This window comes from Eulemur rufifrons, chromosome 16 (assembly GCF_041146395.1).
Source record: "Eulemur rufifrons isolate Redbay chromosome 16, OSU_ERuf_1, whole genome shotgun sequence".
NCBI lineage: Eukaryota > Metazoa > Chordata > Mammalia > Primates > Lemuridae > Eulemur > Eulemur rufifrons.
In genome coordinates this window covers 8,098,005-8,122,030 of record NC_090998.1, presented here as the reverse complement: position 1 = coordinate 8,122,030, position 24,026 = coordinate 8,098,005, and the positions used below count along the sequence as shown (strand labels likewise).

The window sequence follows — 24,026 nt, the reverse complement described above, 5'->3', positions numbered from 1 at the left end:
TTTCCAGATTTCCAGGAAAGGAGATTCTAATTCTTCCCTAGTGTTTCCATTTTTACTACTTCTACCTCTCACTCTGCCCTCCAAATTCCATACATAAGAAATGTCAAAAAGAGTTGAAACATAACAAATTATCAACACATGGCAAGAAAGATTTCCTGCCAAATTATTTGTGTGAATGTGTAGAATTAATTAATGCCTCGATGAGGGGGGAAATACAGCTTTAAACCTGAATGTTGGCAGTGTGGGGAGGAGGAAAAGGCTTGGTTTGGCTTTACTGCCTCTATTTTATTTTATTTTATTCTTTTTTAATTTTTTAAATTTATTTTTTGTTCTTTTCTCTTTTTTTTTAGACACCCAATGTCATTTACTGCCTTTAAATTTGAGGATGATTTTTCATTGTGACAGCTCCAGACAATGATATAGAAATTAAAAGCCAAGTTTTGGAGTCATTTGGATTTGAGTTTAAAAACTGACTTTGCTACTTATTAATTATGTGAACTCAGACATAGTCAATATCTCTAAGTCACAGTTTTTTCATCTGTAAAAGAGGTGTAATAATAGTGTCTTATGGGATCCCTAGGAGAATCAAATGTGATAACACACATGTAAAGTTCTCACCTCAATGCCTGGCAGATTATGAACATAAGGCAATTATAATATATTCATCTAATTTAAATAAACATAGTACATATTTTGCCAAAGACAAAAGACTTTACTACTTAAAGGTGAAATGTAGTCATCAAGCTGTACTCTTGAGTATGCAGTCGTTTTAGGGGACAATTCAAATATTTTATGAACAATATTTTTGTCTTCATATTATCTTATGTGATAGAAAGTAGAGTAGTTTGAGAAAAGTTTAATAAGTCAGAGGATGAAATATATAAGAATTTACAGCAGAATAAAATATGACTCCAGGAGTAAAGGTAGAGATGGACTCCCTGGTGGCATTTTCTATCTCTGGATGATAGAATAAGTTATTTTATAGGATTGTGAAGTGAACAACCATATTTTGCATCTTTTGTATACTGGACTGTTTAAAAAGCACTTTCACACAAATTGTCTCATTTGGTCCTTGCAATAGCCTTATTGGGTAAGCAGGTCGAGTATCAGGGTCCCTTCTTTACTGACCAAGACTTCAGAGAACAAGGGCCTTGCACAAGTCTGCAAAGCTGGAACAAGGAATAGGACCCTGATCTTCTGATGTTTCTTTCTCTGTTACACACTCATTTATCCCTTTATGTATCCACTCATTCAGGGAGCATTTATTGAACTCCAGGATGATATCAGGGTAACATAAACTTCGTCCCAATCCCCATGACCCGTTATAAATTGTCTGGGGGTAAGAGAAGCCCACCAAAGACATTCCTGGGACAACTGGGGATATTCATGTACATATAGAATGCAATAGAACGAAAAACAGGCCAGTGTACCAGAGTTAATGTGTAAATTGGATTGACAGCTTAAGATGTGCACGAGAGACTCTCCCGATGGAGAGCAGTGGGTTGTCATCTTGGGTACACAGCTAGCTGCTCAGAGCCGACCGGCCGGGTGGCGGCTGGAGGTGAGCGAGGAAGGCGCGTGTCCCCGCTGGGCAGCGCGGCGGCGTTTCCCCTCGAGCGCGGCCGCGGCTCTCCCGGAGGAGCGGCCCGCGGCTCGGCGGCGCCCGGCTCCTCCTTAACCCGCGCCGGGAGGCGGTGGCGGCGGCGGCCGGGCGGGCGGGGGAGGGGGAGGGGCGCGGAGCGCGGCGCGGAGGCCGGGGAGGAGCCGGGGCCTGCAGCGGAGCCGAGCCGAGCCCGAGCCCGAGCCGAGCCCTGACACTGTCCGTCCGCCTTCTGGCTTCTCGGGAGCCCGGACTGGCCGGAGCCCGAGAGGTGGCAGCGCGGGGAGCCCCACGCGCTGAAGGGAGCGGACCCGACGGGACGCGACTAGTGGAGGCGCTGCCGCCACAGTAGCCAGTGACGGGAGTCGGGAGCCGCGGCCTCCCGGACCCTGCTGCCCAGGCCAGCTCAGGGAGAGCGGGGAGTACGAAAACCCCACCCTCTGGGGCACCCCAGGAGCGGAGGCGGGAGCGGGGACAGGAGCAGCCTCTCCCCCTGTTGGAGAGAAGATCCTTACCACTCGGGTGAGGGAAAGAAGAGACCCCTGGAGGGGACGCGTCTCTCCTTCCTAGAGGAGAAGAAAACCCCCATACTGGCCTGGGAGGAGACCCCCAGAAGTAGGAAGGGGTGAGCCTTCCTACAGGAAGCAGAGTGAGACCACCCCAGCGTGCCTCCTCCCCTCCAAACACACGCTCTAAACAGTTCAGGACTTTTGAGGCAAAGAGAAAGGGGGATATGCCTGTGGAGTAGGCACCCTCCATCCCAGCCAGTACTCACAGGGCAGAGGAGTCCTTACGTTCAGAAGCAAAGGACACGCCAGGGAAAGAAGAGGAATTGGCTCTCAGCCTTTTGGAGAGGGGAAGACCTCTCCCCTCAACTTCCTTGGACCTAGACAGTGGAACGGGGTAGAGCCCCTCCACTCAGATCTCCAGCAGACAGAAAGAGCCCTCCACCCCAGACAGATCCAGTTTGGGGGGGAGGGGGACTCCCCCAAGGGGGAGGAGACAACTCCTGGTTGGGAGAGGCTCCTCCCCTCCTCCCCAGGGTAACTGGCAGGGTGTGGGGGGTGTGCCACCTTCCCCAGGTAGGACCTCCTTCTCCTCCCCCTCCCCCTCCTCCCTTGGCTCCTCATCCTCAGGGGACCCAGTTCCCCTCCCCAGCTTGGGAGGCTCAGCCAGGTACAGGAAGAGCCACTGAGGATGAGACCTGTCATCTGCCTCTGAAGAGGGGGATCCCTCCAACCCCAAACTCCAGTACCAGGTGGTTCCCTCCCTCTGCAGGGGGAGCGGTGGAGACAGGTTAGTGTTTTCTTTCATTTTCTGTCTGCCATCTCTAAGCTCTAGTGGGTGTAGGGGCTGAGATGGTGGATCTTGGGTTTCGTTGCTGGGGAGGGTAGAGTGATAACTCAGAATCCTCTGGGAAATGTGTTCTGAGGGAGCTCTTGGATTCCAACCCGCATCCTGCTGCAGAGGCTCTAAGAAATGGGTTTCTTAGTATTTGGGGACCACCGGGGATGGGATTCATTTGAGGTCCCTGGGGAAGTGGATGGTTCCATGCTAAGGACAAAGGGATATCAGAAAGTGGCTGCATTTTCAGAACTCCACGCCTACTGTGTAGTAATGATCGACGCAACCCAGTCAGACTGTCAGACCACCATCCATCCTTGGCCATTCTCACCTGGAAAGTGGGCCCTTGCTAAAGTCAAGGTGACAACTTGTATCCTGGCCTTGTGCAGAGCATGCTGAGGTCAGCTTAGTGTCTGTCAGAGGTGTTCTCTCCTGCCCACTGATTACCACTCCCTTGACAAGAAAAGCGGTCTGTCCCCACTCATCCTATCTCAGATACCAAGAGGCCTCCTCTCCTGACATTCCTGTTCCTGGCTGGATGTATGCCTCTAGTTACAGGGAAAATGGAAATCCCACATGTCCTGAAGGCAAGAAGAAAGTATATATGGGAATGCCAGTTCTGGATTGAAGTTCTTCCTTAATGCTAACCCTGTACCACTGCCCCAGTCTCCTGTAAGACTCCTGTCTTTTGCTGACAGTTCCTCAAGAAAAATTAGATCTTGGATAGGAAGATAGGAGGGTTGCTGCTCAGCTGCCTTCCAGTTTTCCATCTAAATAAGTTGACCACTGGGGAGATTTGACCTCTGAGGAGTATATGAGAGTTTCCATCCAGAAAAGCACCTAATAGTCTCATCCTCTCCCTTCCTGTTTCTTGTTCAGTTCTGGGTCTTTGGAATCTTGCGTTAAAGTTTTCTTTCATAAGATAGGGAGTCATCAAACTCCAGAATCTTCAGAAAAAGCAGGAAAAAGGTGCCAGGAAATCCTCCTAGCAAAGCCTGGACTGTGTTTTTGTAGAGCTTTGCCTTTCCACCTAAGGTCACTGGCTGGGTGCTTTCCTACCTGGCCATTGGGAGATATCGTCTCTTCTGTATCACAGCAAGGTCAAGTGAGAAGCTTCATCCGACTTGGGCTGTCATATTTTCTCCTCTTTCTTTATGGGCCATGTGTGGGCTGCCTAAGTTCCTAAGTGCATCCATGTGATCCTGGAAGTTATTTATTAGTTGTGGTCTATGAGATAGGGAGGAACAATGTGCTTGTGTTCCTCAATTTAGGCGAATGTGGCTCTGTCTCTCTCTGTGTTTTGTGTGGGTATGTCTGTGGAGACAGGAACATATGTGCTTTCCAGAGTATACTCCAATTACCTAGAATTGTGTGTTTTTGGTAGGCCTCTAGAAGCAGGTGCCCCTGTGTAAGGACCTGGAGAAGGTGGTGGTTAGGATGCCCAGCTAAGAGGAAAGGACTGGCCTCCCACTGGCCAGTGGGAGCCTTTATCACTGTGTTTGTGATAGTCATCTCAAGCAGCAGGGCAGCCCAGTCTCCGATCGGGACCACTTCTTCTAGATGTAATAAAGGAGCTTCATTTCTGATACCTCTAGTCTCAAAAGGATGAGGATCCTTGACCCCTAACTCCAGAACTCCCTCTCCCACCTTTTAAAAAAGAGATCACTCTGGTATTACAGCAGCCTGTTTCTTACAAAGTACTTTGCCAAATGCTGGAGTGCACCCACTTGAATGGCTTACAGTGAACTATATCACAACACCTCCAGGTATACCTCTGCTACACTGTTTAACTGGCCCTGCTTGGACTGAGTTTCCCTAATGCTCTTTGCCTTTATGGAATCAGTTAGAAGCAGGTTGTTATTGGGTTAGAGTAACTGTGATTTAGAGAGTGCTATTTTCCAGATCATGTCTGATGACTACACCTAGTTCCTGCTGAAAGATAAGAGATGATATTCCCCCATTCCCTCATCCTTGGAGTTTTCCTGATCCTAGCGTTGGCACTGGAGTGATGTTATCTCCAAAGGAAGAGTTTGAGATTCTGACGTCCTGAAAACCATTGCTCACTCAGTGCAGGCTTTGCAACCCAAACCATTGCAGGTTTTTTGCTTCTACTCTTTTTTTTTTTTTTTTTGAGACAGAGTCTCACTCTGTTGCCCGGGCTAGAGTGAGTGCCGTGGCGTCAGCCTAGCTCACAGCAACCTCAAACTCCTGAGCTCAAGCGATCCTCCTGTCTCAGCCTCCTGAGTAGCTGGGACTACAGGCATGCACCACCATGCCCGGCTAATTTTTTCTATATATATTTTTAGCTGTCCATGTAATTTCTTTCTATTTTTAGTAGAGATGGGGTCTCGCTCTTGCTCAGGCTGGTTTGCTTCTACTCTTACCTCTATGGTCTGTCAACTTTCTAATTTTAAATTTCTAGTATTCTCTTTTTTCCCCTTTCAAAAATAATAATAGCTCTACTTATATGGCACTTACTAAGTGCTTTAAAAATATTAACTCGAGGTAATCCTCACAGCAACCCTTTGTAGGTACATTTATCGACTCTGTTTTACAGATGAAGAAACCAAGGAACAGAGAAGTCAAGTACCTTGTCTGAGGTTGCACAGCCAGTAGGTAGTAGAGCTGAGATTGAAACCCAGAAAGCCTGACTCCTTGTGTGGTGAACTTAGCCTCTGCCCTCTTAGCTTTCACATTCTGTACAGGGCAGGAAGCTATCGCTCCTCAATACCTGATGTTGGCGCTGTACAGAGGACAATTACTGGCCTTTCAGATAAAATGGGTAGAAAACTGTGCCCGGTATTTTGGATCTCATAGATTTCATCCAAGATTGGTCTTTTACTCCCTCAGAAGGTCTTTCTGTCTGCTTTTCTCTGCCTTTCTCACAGTACTGTAGTCTTCATTAGACGTCCCGTGGATGTGATGGAGCCTGCCCTTTGGCTGCCTTTCCTGGTTTCTATGGGTATTTCCTTTCAGTCTTCCAGCACATGGAAAAGAATGTGGCCTGACTCAGGTTCTGCCCAATCCCGGTGGCACAAGGCCCACCTGGAGAGAGAGGTCTGGGTAACTAGGTTGGTTGGACTGAGAAATGGAAGTACCTCTTGTTTGTCTTTCTAATTATAGCCCTGAACATTAGCCTTGTGCCATTATTTTGGGGAGCATGGAATGTGAGGCAGCCACGAACTCATTAAGCTTCATTCACTTCCCTCCAGGGAGGAAGCTCTAGCATAGTATATGACTTCATCCCTTTTATTGAAGGGGGAAACTGAGGCATCAGACTTCATCAGGATGGTTAGGGACACTCGGTTTCAGGTTGTGAATACAACCAAGGAACCTCAGTCTCTGAAGTTCTACACACTGGGCTGCCCTTCATGAATGGGGAAGTGAAGGGGGTGAGGAAGTAGGATGGGTTAAAGGAGAATGGGCCAGACAGATCGGAAGGATCAGAGGCTACAGGCTTCTTGTAGCTGATAAGATTGAAGTATGTTTTGGGTGCTGAGGCTGTATCTGGAGGGCTGACTGGGAGGGTGCTGGGGAAAGGTTAAATTTAACCTCAGTGTGCTAACCTGGTGCTGGGGTAAGTAAGGGTAGGGAAGGGCATAGAACAACTAGCAAAAGGCTGAGAGTGCTTCCTTTTCAGGAATTCACTGTGATTGGCATGTGCCAAGTGGTTTCTGTAAGCCCTCTAAACACTTTGAATCTACTCTCATGCCCCATCCAATCTTGGGAGATTTGTTTCAAATGAAAAATCAGCTGAAAGGCCTCTGTGGTCTTAAGATGAGATTTCCTAGAGATCTTTAGCAGGAGATAATAGAGAATGGGGTAAAACTTCTTTACAGACCTCCCATCTGGAGAGGACCCAGGAGAACCCTGGTCATTGAAAAACTGCCCATTGGCATGCTACTGTTCTGCTGGGACGAGCCAGCTACGGGACTGTAATCATGCCACGAGCACCCTGCTGTAGCCCAGAGGCTGGGGTGTTCTGACTTAGTAGTGCTGGAAGGTGTGAGGCTCCTGGAATGATTAAATGTTCCTATTAGTTTCCAAGTTTCCATGGTTTAGGGCAAGGTGGTAGCAGTAGGATGAAAAGGAGGATGGTGGGGAGAGGAGCTAAGGGTAAAGGGGAAACTCTTAATTGCCTGATACTATTTATAAACATGTCTCCCCTGCCTTTTTTTCTCCTAACAATTCTTGGGTTGCAGTTGGGTCTCTTGCTGCCCAGGCCCCTGAGGCACTTCCTTCAGCCTTGTGGACTGGGTGTGTTGCTGGGTAGGACCACAGGGCTGGCTACCTGTGTGTACATGCAGATTGCATGGGTGGGACTGTAGGGGAGAAGGGAATGAGTGAGAATGCTGACCTTTAGGAGGAAGGGGCAAGGGTCAAGGGCAGAAGAATCACTTCCTAGGATAGAAGAGTGAGCTGAGAGCCTGGAAGATGTGCTGGGGTTAGGAGAGGAGGACGCAGTCATATCTGGGATTGAAGTTTGAACTGCAAAGTGTGTGGATCTGTGTGTGATTGTATGTATATTCTTGTGCACATATCTGGCTGTGGATTTTAGAGATCACCTACATAATATATGTCTGTCCAGGATTCTGAACTCTGAGGCAATCTAGCCCTGGCTCATCAAGAGAAATGCCTTGGTGGGACTGAGGAAGAAATGCTAGCTGGAGTCTGGCAGCTGTACAGGCACAAACCTGTTAGGCAGCAAGAGCTTAGGGGGTTGCTGGCATCAGCTCTAGGGGAGTGTCAAATGGCTACCTAGTTGTTCCTGCCAGCCTTTCCAGACCCTACAATACAGATATCATCCGTCATTCTTCACCTTCCCCCACCAAGACGTCACTCTAGCTATACCTCTCTGCCAGCAAGAGCACTCGGGAGGTGTGGGTGGCAGCAGGGTGTGCAAACATCAGGCGTGGGCGGTCTGGCAGCTCCAGGAGTTTGCATGGAGGTGCAGCAAGCTGCGTGCCTGGCTGGGAAGGAGGGAGGGAAGAGGAGGGCGGAGAAGGGGAGCCAGCTCTTAGCCCCAGTGTGGCTATTTTTAGCCAGGCTATCTGATTGTTACTGGTGCACACGCAGCTGGGTGTCTCCCTGGCTCAGTGAAGCCCAGCAGGCTGAGACGTGGGAGGTCCTTGCTGATGACTTCTTCCTGGTGTTGGTGTCTGTGGGCGGGAGCATGCAAGGGATAGCTTTACAGGTGTGAGGGCAGCTGTGCACTCAGGATCTATTACCTCTGTGTGTGACTTTGTGCTCTGTTGGTAATGTATGCTTTATATCTAATCATGATCTCTGTGTATGTGGCCCACTGTTTTATGTGTCTGTCTTCTGTCTGTCCTTTGCTGGTTGTTATAAGTAATTTATGCTTGGGATATATCTAATATGCCTCACATGCACATGTGTGTGGGATAAAAAGGGCAAGTGCTCATAATATATCTAATATGAAACATCTTTAAAAGTGTTGGTATGTGCCTCATTAATGTGTGTTTGTGTTTATGAATGCTGTTTTTCTTTATATGTACATTTGTTTTATCTATCTGTGGTTGTCATATGTAAATATAACAAGCATCATGTAATTGGAGAATGGACTTTGGCTAATTTTACCTGCTATCTAAGTGGTTTTTTTAAAAACTTAATTCCTACACAGTTTAAAAATATTATGTTGCCTATAGGGCTATAGTAAGGTAAACTGAGGAAATAGCTCAATCTGTTGTGAGGTTTGATCTCTCTTTTGGTCCTACAGGAAGGGAGAGGCCTCTTGGCCATGCTCCATGTTAAGATGTAGGATAAACAGCAGTCTGTCATCTGGTAGATGATGATGTATCTGCTTGGAGGTCTTTGGAACACCTGGTTGGGGACCATCCCATGGGTCTCCTGTGGGAATTATAATGGGAAGAGACTCTACTTCCCTTAAATGCTAGGATTTGAGTATTACTTGCCCCCAGTGTTACTTCTCCCCTTTGTCCTCTTCTCTGCAGAACCCAAAAGTACCATGGCTTCTGACCTAGAGAGTAGCCTCACCTCCATAGACTGGCTCCCGCAGCTGACCCTCCGAGCTACCATTGAGAAGCTTGGGAGTGCCTCCCAGGCTGGGCCTCCAGGGAGCAGCCGCAAGTGTTCACCAGGCTCACCCACAGATCCTAATGCCACCCTGAGCAAAGACGAGGCAGCAGTCCACCAGGATGGCAAACCACGGTACAGCTATGCCACCCTCATCACCTATGCCATCAACTCCTCTCCAGCCAAGAAGATGACCCTCAGTGAGATTTACCGCTGGATCTGCGATAACTTCCCCTATTATAAGAACGCTGGCATTGGTTGGAAGGTGGGACTGCTTCTCTAATCTGGGCTTATTTTTTAGCCTTTGACAACTTTTTCTCTACTTTTGTTTCTTCCTATAACCTGTTTAGTTCACTCTGGCTTGTCTCAAAGATGTGTAAACTTAAAATCTCATATCTTTTACCCCATGTTTTTTTTCAGTGTTGAACAAATTTTATAAGGTATATTAGGGAAACTCCAGGGATGCCAAGCCATTAAGTATAGTCATCAGGATGGCAGGATGCTGTTGTTCATCATACCCTCTTATCTTCTCATTCCTCAAAAAGGATATTCATTCATTTCACAAATATTTATTGCCACTCTACTATGTTCAAGTCACCGTACATCAAGGCATGACATTACTCCCTCCTACCCAGAGGTAGGAATCCCATCAGATTTCCATAGCTTCATTGCATATAGTCATTGGGAAAAAAATACAATTAGGTCCTTTACCATCAGCTGGTCTACCAAGCAAGTAATGAGAGGTTATGTTGTTTGGCTGGAGAGGAAGGAAGAAGGGGCTCCTCTTCCAAGGCTGATATTCTCAATTTTTTAGAGCGGCAACTCATTTGCCAATTGTTGAGTAGGAATGGAGATTTAATGTAGTTTTCTCACTCCGTAAATCACTGGTTGACATACAAACCATATAATAAGCTGGAGACTATTGAAAGCATTCGGCTTTTCCTTTGCAAATATGTCCCTGCTAGCTACCACAACCCCCAACCCCACCCAACACCAAACACAACATGTCTTTCCTCCAAATGTCACCATTCTATGGGCTACTGAGAAAAATGAAGGTGATCCATGCCTTTGTTTTACTCAGAATTTGTATTTTTTTTTTTTTTTTTTTTTTTTTTGAGACAGTCTCGCTCTGTTGCCTGGGCTAGAGTGCCGTGGCGTCAGCCTAGCTCACAGCAACCTCAAACTCCTGGGCTCAAGCAATCCTCCTGCTTCAGCCTCCCGAGTAGTTGAGACTACAAGCATGTGCCACCATGCCCGGCTAATTTATTCTATATATGTTTTTAGTTGTCCGGTTAATTTCTTTCTATTTTTTAGTAGAGACGGGGTCTTGCTCTTGCTCAGGCTGGTCTCGAACTCCTGAACTCAAGCAATCCTCCCGCCTCGGCCTCCCAGAGTGCTAGGATTACAGGTGTGAGCCACTGCGCCTGGCCTATATTTTGTTATTTATATAAGCAGTTTAAAAATAATTGTTCTTTTGCTATTGATAGGGTAGATTGAGGAATTGCACAGATGTGATTTTGAGGCAGTTAATAATATATACCTCTTGCCACTTGGGTGGAAAGGTTGAAAAACTACATAATCAGCTTTTCAGAAGCACCTGGTAATCAAATTTATAGCCATTGCCTCCCAACTCTGTCATTTCTGCATTTTTCTTATCTCATTGCTCTTTCTATTTGATGCGTAATCCCTCCCGGCATATAGTTAGGTGCTAAATTTACCCTGATACTCGAACTTTATTGTGTATTATGTTCTTTTTTTTTTTTTTTTTTTTTTTTTTTTTGTTGTTGAGACAGAGTCTCACTTTGTTGCCCAGGCTAGAGTGAGTGCCGTGGCGTCAGCTTAGCTCACAGCAACCTCAAACTCCTGGGCTCAAGCGATCCTACTGCCTCAGCCTCCCGAGTAGCTGGGACTACAGGCATGCGCCACTATGCCCGGCTAATTTTTTCTATATAGATTTTTAGGTGTCCATATAATGTCTTTCTATTTTTAGTAGAGACGGGGTCTCGCTCAGGCTGGTCTCGAACTCCTGACCTTGAGCAATCCACCCGCCTCGGCCTCCCAGAGTGCTAGGATTACAGGCGTGAGCCACCGCGCCCGGCCTCTTTTTTTTTTTTTTTTTTTTTTTTTTTTTTTGAGACAGAGTCTCACTCTGTTGCCCGGGCTAGAGTGAGTGCCGTGGCGTCAGCCTAGCTCACAGCAACCTCAAACTCCTGGGCTTAAGCGATCCTACTGCCTCAGCCTCCCGAGTAGCTGGGACTACAGGCATGCGCCACCATGCCCGGCTAATTTTTTCTACATATATTTTTAGTTGGCCAGATAATTTCTTTCTATTTTTAGTAGAGACGAGGTCTCGCTCTTGCTCATGCTGGTCTCGAACTCCTGACCTTGAGCGATCCACCCGCCTCGGCCTCCCAGAGTGCTAGGATTACAGGCGTGAGCCACCGCGCCCGGCCTATTATGTTCTTTAATGTTCCTCTGTGTCATGTTCGAAAAGTTTGTGCCCTGCACTATGCTCACATCTAACTTGCTTCTCTGTGTCCCCAGAATTCGATTCGGCACAACCTTTCTCTCAACAAGTGTTTCCGGAAGGTGCCCAGACCTCGGGATGACCCTGGAAAGGTGAGATACTGCTGTGGGCACTAAAAGGAGGAGCAGGAAGGAGAGCGAAGTAGTTGACGGCCCAGAGTCCAGTGGCTATTTTAATTACCCAGAAGAGGAAATCATGTTAATTAGAGAAGCATCTTTATTTTTTCTCGAGGAAGGTCTTGGTTGTCAAGCCTGTGGGCCCTCACTCGAATGAGTGACTAAGAAAGATTGTAAAGTGTTTTTTTTTTAAATAGAAATATTAGGATAAAGTTGACTTTGATACCCCCTTTCTTTTTTGTGGTACTCTTTTTTCCTTGATGTAAAAGGTAGACTTATTAACCCTTCTAGAAACATTTCTATAGAAAAATCCCTGGTGTTTCCCTCCCTAAGGGGGAAGGGATGGGTCATTCTCTCCGGTTGACACAAGTAGATGCTAAAGTTCAAGGGAGTTTTGCTTCAGGTAACATGGGAAGGGAAAGGCTGTATCTGGACCTTTCTAGCTCTTTGAGCTGGGCGCCATTGTTCCGCCCCTCCGGAACAACCGAGGCCTGTGTTTGGCAGACTCAGTGAGCTTTTGGGACAAATTTGCTCCTCAGTAATACCTACAAACTTCAGGGTTCTATGTGAATGTCCAGTCACGTTTTTTAACATGACTCTTATATTATGTGAAAATCTTCCCAAATATCTGGTTTCTGAAGGTGGGAAGTTCTAAATAAAACAATTTTTATTTTCTTTGGGGCTGGGTTCTCCTTCCAGGGTTCCTATTGGACAATCGACACCTGCCCTGACATTTCCCGAAAGAGAAGACACCCTCCGGATGACGAGGTGAGTTCTCGCCTCACGGGGAGATGCCACTTCTGAGCCAGCCGCTCCCTTCCTCTCCTTTCTGCGTGTTCCGTCCTTCCCAAGGCAAAGGTGGGATGCCAGCAGAGACCATGGGTCTCCGGAGGGTGTTTTGCCTCTGCTTATACATTTCTTTGTCCTTACAACCCTCAGCTATCCCAAGACTCACCGGAACAGGAGGCAAGCAAGAGCCCACGGGGAGGCGTTCCAGGGAGTGGAGAAGCCTCTCTGCCTCCCGAGGGGAATCCGCAGATGTCGCTTCAGAGCCCCACATCTATCGCCAGCTATAGCCAGGTAGGAAGCAGAGTCGCAGGGGGCAGAGGATGGACAGTTGGATAGATTCAGATATCTCCCTCTTCAGAATTACATGTTGAGTATTTGTGATCTATTAGGCAGATAAATTGGGAAAGAAGGGGAAGCAAAAGAGGGAAACCAAGAGAGGGAGAAGGAAAGAGAGAGAAAGGCGTAGCTGAACTTTGAGAAAGATCAGGAAAAAAAGTGGTGAGACGATAAGAAGGGAAACTCCAATGAGAAGGGAAAGAAGAGCGTGGCTGTTGGCCGGGCACGGTGGCTCACGCCTGTAATCCTAGCAATGTGGGAGGCCGAGGCGGGCGGATTGTTTGAGCTCAGGAGTTCAAGACCAGCCTGAGCAAGAGTGAGACCCCTGTCTCTACTGAAAATAAAAAGAAATTATCTGGCCAACTAAAAATATATATAGAAAAAATTAGCCGGGCATGGTGGCACATGCCTGTGGTCCCAGCTACTTGGGAGGCTGAGGCAGGAGGATTGCTTGAGCCCAGGAGTTTGAGGTTGCTGTGAGGTAGGCTGACACCATGGCACTCTAGCCCGGGTTAACAGAGTGAGACTCTGTCTCAAAAAAAAAAAAAAAAAAAAAAAGAGCACGGCTGTAACATGGGAAAAGGACATTTAAAGAAATGAGAATGATGAGAGAAAGAGGCTAGATTCAAGACAAGAACCAATGAGAAAAGAAGAAGAAAATGATGCTGGGTCATTGAAGAGTTAGGAGAGAATTAAGAGGACGTGCAGGAGAGCCTAGTGACCCCTGAAGGGTTGTATTGGCCCCTCAGCTGGGACACGGGTCAGGACTTTCTTCCCTGTTTCTGTAGGGCACAGGATCTGTGGATGGTGGAGCAGTGGCAGCAGGGGCTTCAGGCCGAGAAAGTGCCGAGGGTCCCCCTCCCCTCTATAACACCAACCATGACTTCAAGTTCTCATACTCAGAGATCAATTTTCAGGATCTAAGCTGGTCCTTCCGCAACCTCTACAAATCCATGCTGGAGAAATCCTCCTCTTCCTCTCAGCACGGTGAGTCTGGAGTTGGGATGGGTGCGTGGACATCCTTATATTTTTGAGCAATTGGTGACTTTCTCTTCTCTCTGTTATTTCTTATTTTTAACACAAGGAGAAATTGATCACTGATCAGAGGAAATATTTTGTGAACTAAAACTATTCGGAGTTGAGTGAGCTCATCTATCCTTATGAAAGGACAGCTGTTTCAGGAGGTGGGCTGGTTGTTAGCTTCAGAAAGTGAGTTGGAGGACTGCCCCTTCTAGAACTGAGGGCAGTGACTTTATGGCTGCAAGCAAGTCATTTAGGGGATGAGCCCTAGGGGGCAGCAGTAGTACCCTTTCCCCAAGAGTCCCTCTGTTACATTGTGAGAGGAGTTTTTTAGTGTATGTATATTTATGTTACTTTATATTATGAAAAATTTCAAACACATGCAAAAGTAGAGAGAACAGTATAATAAACTCCCATGTTCCATCACCCAACTTTAACAGTTACCAATATTTTGTTAAGCTTGTTTCACTTACCACCCAGCATTTTAGGAATTGGAATAATTTAATGCAATTCACAGGCATCATGTCATTCCACACATAAATACAATTTCAGTATGCATTTCCAAATGCTGCAGACTTTTCTTTTTTAGATATAAGATCCTACTCCCTCTTCCAGGCTGGAATACAGAGGCAAAATGGTAATTTACTGTAACCTCTCTTATGTTCACGCAATCCTCCTGCCTCAGCCTCCAAGTAGCTGGGACTACAGGCGTGCACTACTACGCCCCACTAATTTTTTTTTATTTCTGTAGGGACAGGGTCTTGCTATGTTGTAGGGTTTCACCCAGACTGGTCTCAAGCAATCCTTCTGCTTCAGCCTCCCAGAGTGCTGGGATTGCAGGGATGAGTCACCAGCCCGGCCAGACTTTTCTTTTTTTTTTTTTTTTGAAACAGAGTCTCACTCTGTTGCCCAGGCTAGAGTGCCGTGGCATCAGCCTAGCTCACAGCAACCTCAAACTCCTGGGCTCAAGCAATCCTCCTGCCTCAGCCTCCAGAGTAGCTGGGACTAAAGGCATGTGCCACCATGCCCAGCTAATTTTTTCTATATATTTTTAGTTGTCCATATAATTTCTATTCTATTTTAGTAGAGACAGGGTCTCTCTCTTGCTCAGGCTGGTCTCGAACTCCTGAGCTCAAACAGTCCACCTGCCTCAGCCTCCCAGAATGCTAGGATTACAGGCATGAAACACCATGCCTGGCCCAGACTTTCCTTTTAATTATCTATCATGCCATTATCATTCCTAACACAATAATGCTTACTTAATATCAGCTAATATTATTTATTTATTTTTTGAGACAGAGTCTCACTCTGTTTTTTTTTTATTTTTTTTATTTTTTTTTATTTTTTTATTTTTATTTTTATTTTTTTTTTTTTTGAGACAGAGTGTCGCTTTGTTGCCCAGGCTAGAGTGAGTGCCGTGGCGTCAGCCTAGCTCACAGCAACCTCAAACGCCTGGGCTTAAGCAATTCTACTGCCTCAGCCTCCCGAGTAGCTGGGACTACAGGCATGCGCCACCATGCCCGGCTAATTTTTTTTTTTCCTATATATATTTTAGTTGGCCAGATAATTTCTTTCTATTTTTAGTAGAGACGAGGTCTCGCTCATTGCTCAGGCTGGTCTCGAACTCCTGACCTTGAGCGATCCACCCGCCTCGGCCTCCCAGAGTGCTAGGATTACAGGCGTGAGCCACCGCGCCCGGCCTTTATTTTTATTTTTTATTTTTTTTTGAGACAGAGTCTCACTCTGTTGCCCGGGCTAGAGTGAGTGCCGTGGCATCATCCTAGCTCACAGCAACCTCAAACTCCTGGGCTTAAGCGATCCTACTGCCTCAGCCTCCCGAGTAGCTGGGACTACAGGCATGCGCCACCATGCCCGGCTAATTTTTTGTATATATATATTTTAGTTGTCCATATAATTTCTTTCTATTTTTAGTAGAGACGGGGTCTCACTCTTGCTCAGGCTGGTCTTGAACTCCTGACCTCGAGCGATCCACCCGCCTCGGCCTCCCAGAGTGCTAGGATTACAGGCGTGAGCCACCGCGCCCGGCCGAGTCTCACTCTGTTGTCCTGGGTAGAGTGCTGTGGCATCATCATAGCTCACTGCAACCTCAAACTCCTAGGCTCCAGTGATCCTCCTGTCTCAGCCTCCCAAGTAGCTGAAACTATGGGCATGTGCCATGACACCTGGCTAATTTTTCTATTTTTAGTAGAGACAGGGTGTCGCTGTTGCTCAGGCTGGTCTTGAATTCCTGAGCTCAAGCGATCCTCCCACCTCAGCCTCCGAGTACTAGGATTACAGGCCGTGAGCCACCCCACCCGGCCAACATCAGCTAATATATTTTCCATACGCAAATTTCCCTAATTATCATGTGAGAATGACTTAAAGTTTTTATTTGGAAGCCCCTTCAGAGATCATGTGGTTCAGCCCTCTGCAATTCTTGTTGTTTGTTTGTTTGTTTGTTTTTTAAAAAAATTAGAGATAACGATGAGGCTAAGACTTCAGGTGAGGCATCGGACCTTCTCGTTCTGCACAGTGGCCCTGTGTCGGCAGCAGGGACTGAACAGAATGATAAAAAGTGATTAGAAGTCACTTTGGGGAATTTATATTAATATAATTAATGTAAAATTTACATTAATATTATTTATAGTAATTGTCATGAATTTCTTCTTTTGTACCCAGGTAGTCAGTATATAGAGTTATGTTCCAAGATTGTAGCATTTGCTTGAGAAATGAATCCAACTCAGGAGGTTGGTTGATTGAAGGTGGGAACACGGAGAGACTGTCAGAAATAAAGTAAAAAATCAGATTGAGTGAGGACAGCCAAGTGTTTAATTATCAAGTTTAATTGTGACCAAAGGCTGCTGGCCTCAGACTCTTGTTCCTCCCTGGCCAGTTTGCTTGAGAAATTAATCCACCCCTGTTCTGCTCCTCACTCAAGCTCCACTGTTGGTAGGGAATACCAGGAGGTAGCAGTTGCAGAGTGTAGAGACAGTAAGAAAGAGGAGACGGTGGGTGGAGGGGATGCAAAAAAAAAAAAAAAAAAAAAGAGGAGACAATACATGCCCAATGGCTTTGTTGTATTTCTGATTTACTTTTTAAACTTTACCTGCTGTCTGATTTCCTTTGAAACTGTGATCCCAGGCTACACAAAAATCCCTGAAAAATAGCATTAAAAAGGTTCATACTGACTTTTTTACTAAGACTTAAGCAGTCACCACATTATCAAGGCCCTCCCCTAACCTAATTGCTTTCCTGTCTGTTATATCTGCTAGGAGGGCTGCAGGGATCCCTTCTGTCCCCGAACGCCCCTTATCCTTTTTAACTCCTCAGTTTCTGTCTGTGGTCTCCCATCTCAACCCAGCGAAAATCCCATTTGATGAAAGATGCATTGCCTAAGTCACTTGCCTGCTTACTCCCCACCTGCAGGCTTTTCGTCTCTCCTCGGGGACATGCCACCCTCTAACAACTACTACATGTACCAGCAGCAGCCGCCGCCGCCTCAACAGCAGCAGCAGCAGCAGCAGCAGCAGCCGCCACCACCACAGCCACCTCCCCAGCAATCCCAGCCACAGCAGCAGCCGGCACCAGCTCAGGGCCCCTCAACTGTAGGGGGTGCTCCTCCACTGCACACCCCAAGCCCAGATGGTTGTACCCCACCAGGGGGAAAGCAAGCTGGGGCTGAAGGCTACGGGCCTCCCCCTGTGATGGCCATGCATCCGCCCCCACTGCAGCATGGAGGCTACCACCCTCATCAGCACCATCCCCACTCCCACCCTGCCCAGCAGCCACCACCTCCACAGCCACAAGCACAAGGCCAGGCTCCCATCAACAGCACTGGCTTTGGTGAGTAAGGAGGGCGCACGGAGATCCTAGAAGAGGCTGGAATGATCCCCTTGTCCTGACTCTGGCATGGAGGTGCAGTTGGTTAGAAAGTCAGCAGTGGGTCTTACAGCCTTGCTCCTCCATGAGATCTCCTCTGAGCAAATGGAAGTTGCTACTTAGAGCTGTATGTTTTAGAATTTTTGGATGAATTGGGATTGTTTTACGTAATCTCCTGCCTACGAGCTGGGATATACCTAAAGCATAGGTAGCTTTGCTAGCCCTAAACTGACAGGGAGGGAGTGTCCAAGTGTAGATGCAAGAATCTTACATGCAGTCAGTCTGGTTTCAGTTGACTGCTGCCTTATACTTCACTCTATTTTATTATCTACTTTCCCCTCCTTTTTATAGCCTTTCCTCCGGACTGGTGCTCTAATATCGACTCCTTGAAGGAAAGCTTCAAGATGGTGAATCGGCTCAACTGGTCCAGCATTGAGCAATCACAGTTCTCAGGTTAGTGATCAAAGGATGACGTCTGGAGGGAAGCACTGTAATTGGAGAAGCCAATAGAAACTAAAACCGTAAGAGGGTGGTTAAGGGAAGTTTGGAGATTGAGGATTTCATTGTTTCCCCTCCATATTACACAAGATGGATAATACTGATGTTATTTTCGAATTAATTTTGTCTTACCTCAAAATACGGCAGTGGTTTATCCTAGTCAGTTCTGTCTTTGGGAGAGAGCAGGCTCTCGGGAATTCAGAAGCCCTGGACTGCTATTTTGTAGTATTGTCAGCATTTACTGACAGCGTGACCATGGCTGATCCATTCAGTCACTTTGAAAGTTTGTTTTATTCATCAGTAAGATGGAAATTATAAGAATTTGATAAGGAACAAATAGAATGAGAGTTTGAAAATGTGGAACTCTAAAAGATATAAATGATTATTGTTAATGCATTTTATGATGTGACTGGAACAGTGAAATAGGGATGTGTTTGGAGGGGCTTTGGTGCCTTTGCAAGGTTAGCATTGCTTGCTTCCCTATTTTTAGAACTGATGGAGAGTCTACGACAGGCAGAGCAGAAGAACTGGACCCTCGATCAGCATCACATTGCCAATCTGTGTGACTCCCTCAACCACTTCCTTACTCAGACTGGTCATGTGCCCCCGCAAGGGGGATCCCACCGGCCACCAGCCCCAGCCCGTATTGCTGACTCCTGTGCTCTCACCAGTGGCAAACAGGAGCCAGCCATGAACCAAGGTACTGCACAAGGCAAGTGGCCATGGAGGTGGACACTATGATGAAAAGGAAGGGTAGGAAAAAGGCAAAAGAAAATTGAGAGAAGTGATTTTATGGGCAATGGTCCAAACAGAGCAGTGGGACTAGTTTACCAGATGACAAACTAGTTGACTGAACATCTATTGAATTAGTAAAGTCCTATACTAAAAAGTGCAAAAGAAATAGAATATATGATTCTTTTGTAGACCTCAGTTTAGGAGATCAGAATTACTTGAGAAAAGAGAGGAGATTTGTTAGACAAAGTCACCATTTTAGATTTGTGTCTCAGTAACTCCTGCCTGGATCATATCAGATAGAATGGTGATTCTACATTTATATGATCTTCAAAAGAGTGAAATGAAAGAGATTTGATGATCTTGTTTCAATATTTCTCAGCCTTGTATCTTTGATAGTTCACAATTCTAGTATCCATCCTTTTTGTCCTAAGTGGTAAGCACTGATAGTTTCTTTTTTTTTTTTTGAGACAGAGTCTTACTCTGTTGCCTGGGCTAGAGTGCCATGGCGTCAGCCTAGCTCACAGCAACCTCAAACTCCTAGGCTCAAGCAATGCTCCTGCCTCAGCCTCCCAAGTAGCTGGGACTACAGGCATGTGCCACCATGCCTGGCTAATTTTTTCTATATATATTTTTAGCTGTCCATATAATTTCTTTCTATTTTTAGTAGAGATGGGGTCTCGCTCTTGCTCAGGCTGGTCTCAAACTCCTGACTTCGAGCCATCCTCCCGCCTTGGCCTCCCAGAGTGCTAGGATTACAGGCATGAGCCATTGCACCCGGCCTAGCACTGATAGTTTCTGCAGAAACCCTTCACGCCTGCAGGAGCTACAGAACAGGACAGGGAAGGGAGACAGAAATTGATGGATATGGGCCCATTTTTTCCCTCCCTACCTGTTGAGTATAGTGAGCCTCCACTCAAGTAACTCTTGTCTGTCTTTGGCAGTGAACTCTTATGGGCACCCACAAGCTCCCCACCTCTATCCTGGCCCATCACCAATGTACCCAATCTCCACCCAGGACTCAGCAGGATACAATCGCCCAGGTAAGAGCCAGGAAGCTTTTTTCACCCCTACTCAAGCCTGATGAGTTCTCACTTTCCTCTGACTCTCAGTCTGCTTTCTCTGCCCCTCTGCCTGCATTTGCCAGGAGCAGGTGAGCCTTCATCATTCCCAAGGCTAGAGGATGGGCTACCTGCTAGGGAGGTATCTGTCAGGGAAGACGAAAAAAGACAGACTTACTTTATAATTAGTTAGAAACTGCCATACTGAAAGTAAATAAAAACATAAATATAAGCAAAAGATAGATATGTGGACTCTAGATGGAAGATATACTCAGGCAAATGAAATGACTGTGTTATACAAACACACCTGCTTTGTGCCCATGTCTGCTTTCCTGCCACCTGACCACTCTATCAGGGTTCTGGGACTGAAATATCTCTGATGGTAGGGGCAGCGGTGTGGGAGACACTGAGTTGCCATAGATAGTACAAAGTGAACCAATCCTTCACATTCAAATATATTTTAGAAAAATCACTGTTACCATTCTACCTGACCACAAGTGTTTTTAGTCTTGGGGGTGACATCTGATTCTTTGTATTCTTTGTCAATATGATATGAATAAAAATTTCTATACTGTTATTTCATGTAATAGTACATGCTGTATATTATTTTATCAGTACCATGTAGTCTTTGTAAGTATAATTTTTAACGGCAGCATAATATTTCATTGCCATGCAACCCAGTTGAGTCTATTTCCTGAGACTTCACTGAAGGGGTGGCCTGCAGCAGACATAACTCCAGCTGATGAGGACAGTAGCTCCACAAGGCCTTCTGCAGGGTATTACTTGAGGCTAGACTGACAAAGTAGTTTCCATCCACTCTCCTTTTACTCTCTTTCTCTCTTTCTGACAGCACACCATATGGTCCCTCGGCCACCGGTCCCACCTCCTGGTGCCAGTGAGGAGATCCCTGATGACTTCGACTGGGACTTGATCACTTAGTGCATCACAGAGTGTGGACCTCAGCCCAGGCCCAAGTGGTGAAACCTGGCAGTGGGGAAAGAGCAGCCCCAGCCCGTCCCATCCCCCTGCCTGTATATAGATATATATCCTCTTTTTGTTCTTTCTCTGTCAGAGAAGCCACCGCAAGATGCTGCCGAAGATAACCCCCTCTTTCCTGCCTCATCTCTTTTCCTTCCTGTTTTTTCCTAATTCTTTTATTATTATTCTTATATTATTATTATTATTGGTTATATACTATCCCCGGTCCCCTGTCCCTACACCATGGACCATGCCCACCCTTTGCTAACTTAAAATCGTCAGGCTTGAAGATGAGGCCGTGATAGCTACAGAGAAAGGTTTCAAGCTCCAATTTATCTTTCTCTCTAAGAAACTCAATGCCGATCCCACCTTTTGGCCCTAAATTGCTTTCTGGTCCTGTCAGTTTCAGGCCACGACTGGAGAGGCCACATTATCAAGTGGAAGGGGTCTAAAACACTGCTTGGCAGCCATGAATTTGCAGGTTTTACTAAATGGTGCTAATTCTGTCCTCTGAGCTCTTCCTTGTCCCTTTATGCCTTCAGTCCTTACTTCTGCCAATCCTCGTTTCCCATCGAGGGTCAGAATGATGATGGTACAGGAGGATGACCAGAAAATCCGAGTGGAATTAGAGACCAGAGTTGGGTTGAGTAGAATGCTGCAGAGAAGTGATGGAATGCAAATCAGCGTGAACCTGGTGTTACTGCCCTGTCTTGTAATCAGCCATTGGCTTATTACTAGCCTGTTCCCTAGGAGATAGGATTGATCTTAGCCCAAACTCTGCTTCTAAGGTAGGGCATGAGGACAACCATTTGGCATAGGTTCAGCCTCTTGGAGATGATTTCAACTTTTACCATGTTGGCTTTTTAAAAATAATTTTTTTCTGAAAATTAACTGTGGCCCTTAGAAATGGGTGGGAAATATTTCAGTTATTTAACCATACAGACAGATGCTTCTCTTGGAGTCCAGATCATCGGGGCTGAAGCTTTTGCAAGCAGGCTTTTGAGGGGTGAAGGAAATTGGTAGAGGGGAGTAAATAATCTAGAGCCAAGAAATAATTCACTGAGGGCCAAGGGGGACTCCCAAAAACAGGTAGAGGGATAACTTACCTCCTTTAACAAGAGGTGGCTGTGATTTATTGCTGCAAAGTATTTAGTGTATATTTAAGGTTAGTTGTTGAATTTTAGTTACAAGAGGGAAGAATAATTTTACTTCTATTTTTATTTCACTAAATTTTCACTTTCTGAAAGCTGCAGGGCAAAATGTATGGAATGGACAAGGCCACTCTCTCTGTGATTTCTGCTTTTTGTTCATATTCTTTTATTTACCCATGATTTGCAAGAGATTTGGCTTTCTGCTCTCCTGCTTTTTCCCTTCATCTACCCCTCTCCTTTTTTTGGAAGGGGGTTATATATGAGAGGTTGTTGAAGAAGTCCAGTGAGGCTGAAGTAAAGGGTCAAGATAGGGCAGTTAACTAAAGAGCACTTTATTTCTTTGAAGCCTTTGTAAAAAACAAATGGGGGTGCAAGTGGCTTGAATCTCCCATGATGATGGAGGGCACTTAGTGGGATTGATGTGTGACATAATATTTCCCATTGGGGAAAGGAGAATTTCTCTTAGAGGGGGGCAAAATGCCTTTGCCCAGTGTCCCTACTTTAGGCATCTCTTCTTTATTCCTTCCATTAAAGGTGTGTCCTACACATAACTTCCCATCAGTTCTTCCCAAGATTCCCCCTTTATGGATTATCACTCCTCTTTTCTAAACCCCTCCCCTATTCAGACCCATACAGGATTTGCAAAGGTAGACTGAATTATACATGCAAATGCCCCTGTTTGTCTGTGTCTTCTGGAAACTAGTCTCGTGAAGAATTCCAGTGGGCAGCCAGAGTAACAGAAGTTGGCTAGGACTGGAGATTGGCCATGAGGCCTCCTGAGATTCCAGCTCCCCTCCACCAAGGTCAGCCATGCTATATGGCACAGGACAAACCTGACTCCCTTTGGGCCTCAGTTTCCCCTCCCCTTCATGAAATGGAAAGAATACTACTTTTCCTTGTTGGTCCAGCATTGCTGGACATGAAGTATCGTCATTGTTGTTGTATTGGGTGATGTGTGCAAAATTGCAGGAGCTCACTGCCTATATGAGGAAATAAGGGAGAAAGTGGAGGAGAGGGACAAAAGGAGCAATTATTTGGTAAAGATCCACCCATCCCAGCCTTCCTCTCCTCAACCTCCTCTCCTCATGTTTCTTGTTCGGTGAGTCCTTCATACCACCCATAATGCTTTGCATTGGTGCAGGCTGGGAAGGGGGTGTATGGTCTCACAAGTTGTTGTTGTTTTTTTGCATGCTTTCTTAATAAAAAAAAAAAAAGAATGTTTACAGTTTTATCTTACTGGTAGTGGTCTCAAATTTCTTTTTTCTTTCTTTCTTTCTTTTTTTTTTTTTTTGACACAGAGTCTCGCTCTGTTGCCCAGGCTAGAGTGCCGTGGTGTCAGCCTAGCTCACAGGAACCTCAAACTCCTGGGCTTCAGCAATCCTTCTGCCTCAGCCTCCCGAGTAGCTGGGACTACAGGCATGTGCCACCATGCCGAGCTAATTTTTTCTGTATATATTTTTAGTTGTCCAGATAATTTGTTTCTATTTTTTAGTAGAGACAGGGTCTTGCTCTTGCTCAGGCTGGTCTCGAACTCCTGAACTCAAGCAATCCTCCTGCCTCGGCCTCCCAGAGTGCTAGGATTACAGGCGTGAGCCACTGCGCCTGGCCTCAAATTTCTTTTTGCCAAGGTAGGAAAGGATAAATGTGAAAGCCTTTAGCCTCCCACCAGTAGGTTGAATTAATTGACCCTGACAGTTTTTGTAAGATTGGTGGGAAAGAAGAATTAAAGACATGTCTTTAACATTCCTCTTTTCATATGCTATTAAGTGTAGTGAAATATTGTGGGGAGAGTCAGTCACCCTTTGCAGATTGGTGTGTTGGGTAGGCCTATCTTGCTTGCATTTTAGGATAGTGTAAAGATTTAAGATAGTACAGTCTGGAGAGGAGTTGGGATACTGTCCCTGTTGGGGACTTTGTGGAGAAGATATAGTACAAAATAGT

The 24,026-nt window shown here is 46.0% G+C and overlaps 1 protein-coding gene across 1 annotated transcript; it reads left to right on the top strand.

The window, feature by feature from the left end:
• Positions 1–1,832: 1,832 nt before the first annotated feature.
• FOXJ2 (forkhead box J2) lies at positions 1,833–21,095 on the top strand. Its single transcript, XM_069489438.1, has 11 exons — positions 1,833–2,896; positions 8,917–9,263; positions 11,543–11,617; positions 12,341–12,409; positions 12,581–12,721; positions 13,555–13,753; positions 17,213–17,629; positions 18,017–18,118; positions 18,654–18,863; positions 19,840–19,938; positions 20,807–21,095. Exons 2-11 carry the CDS (start codon positions 8,931–8,933, stop codon positions 20,893–20,895), a joined length of 1,734 nt encoding a protein of 577 aa, XP_069345539.1. The 5' UTR covers positions 1,833–2,896; positions 8,917–8,930; the 3' UTR covers positions 20,896–21,095.
• Positions 21,096–24,026: the final 2,931 nt, after the last annotated feature.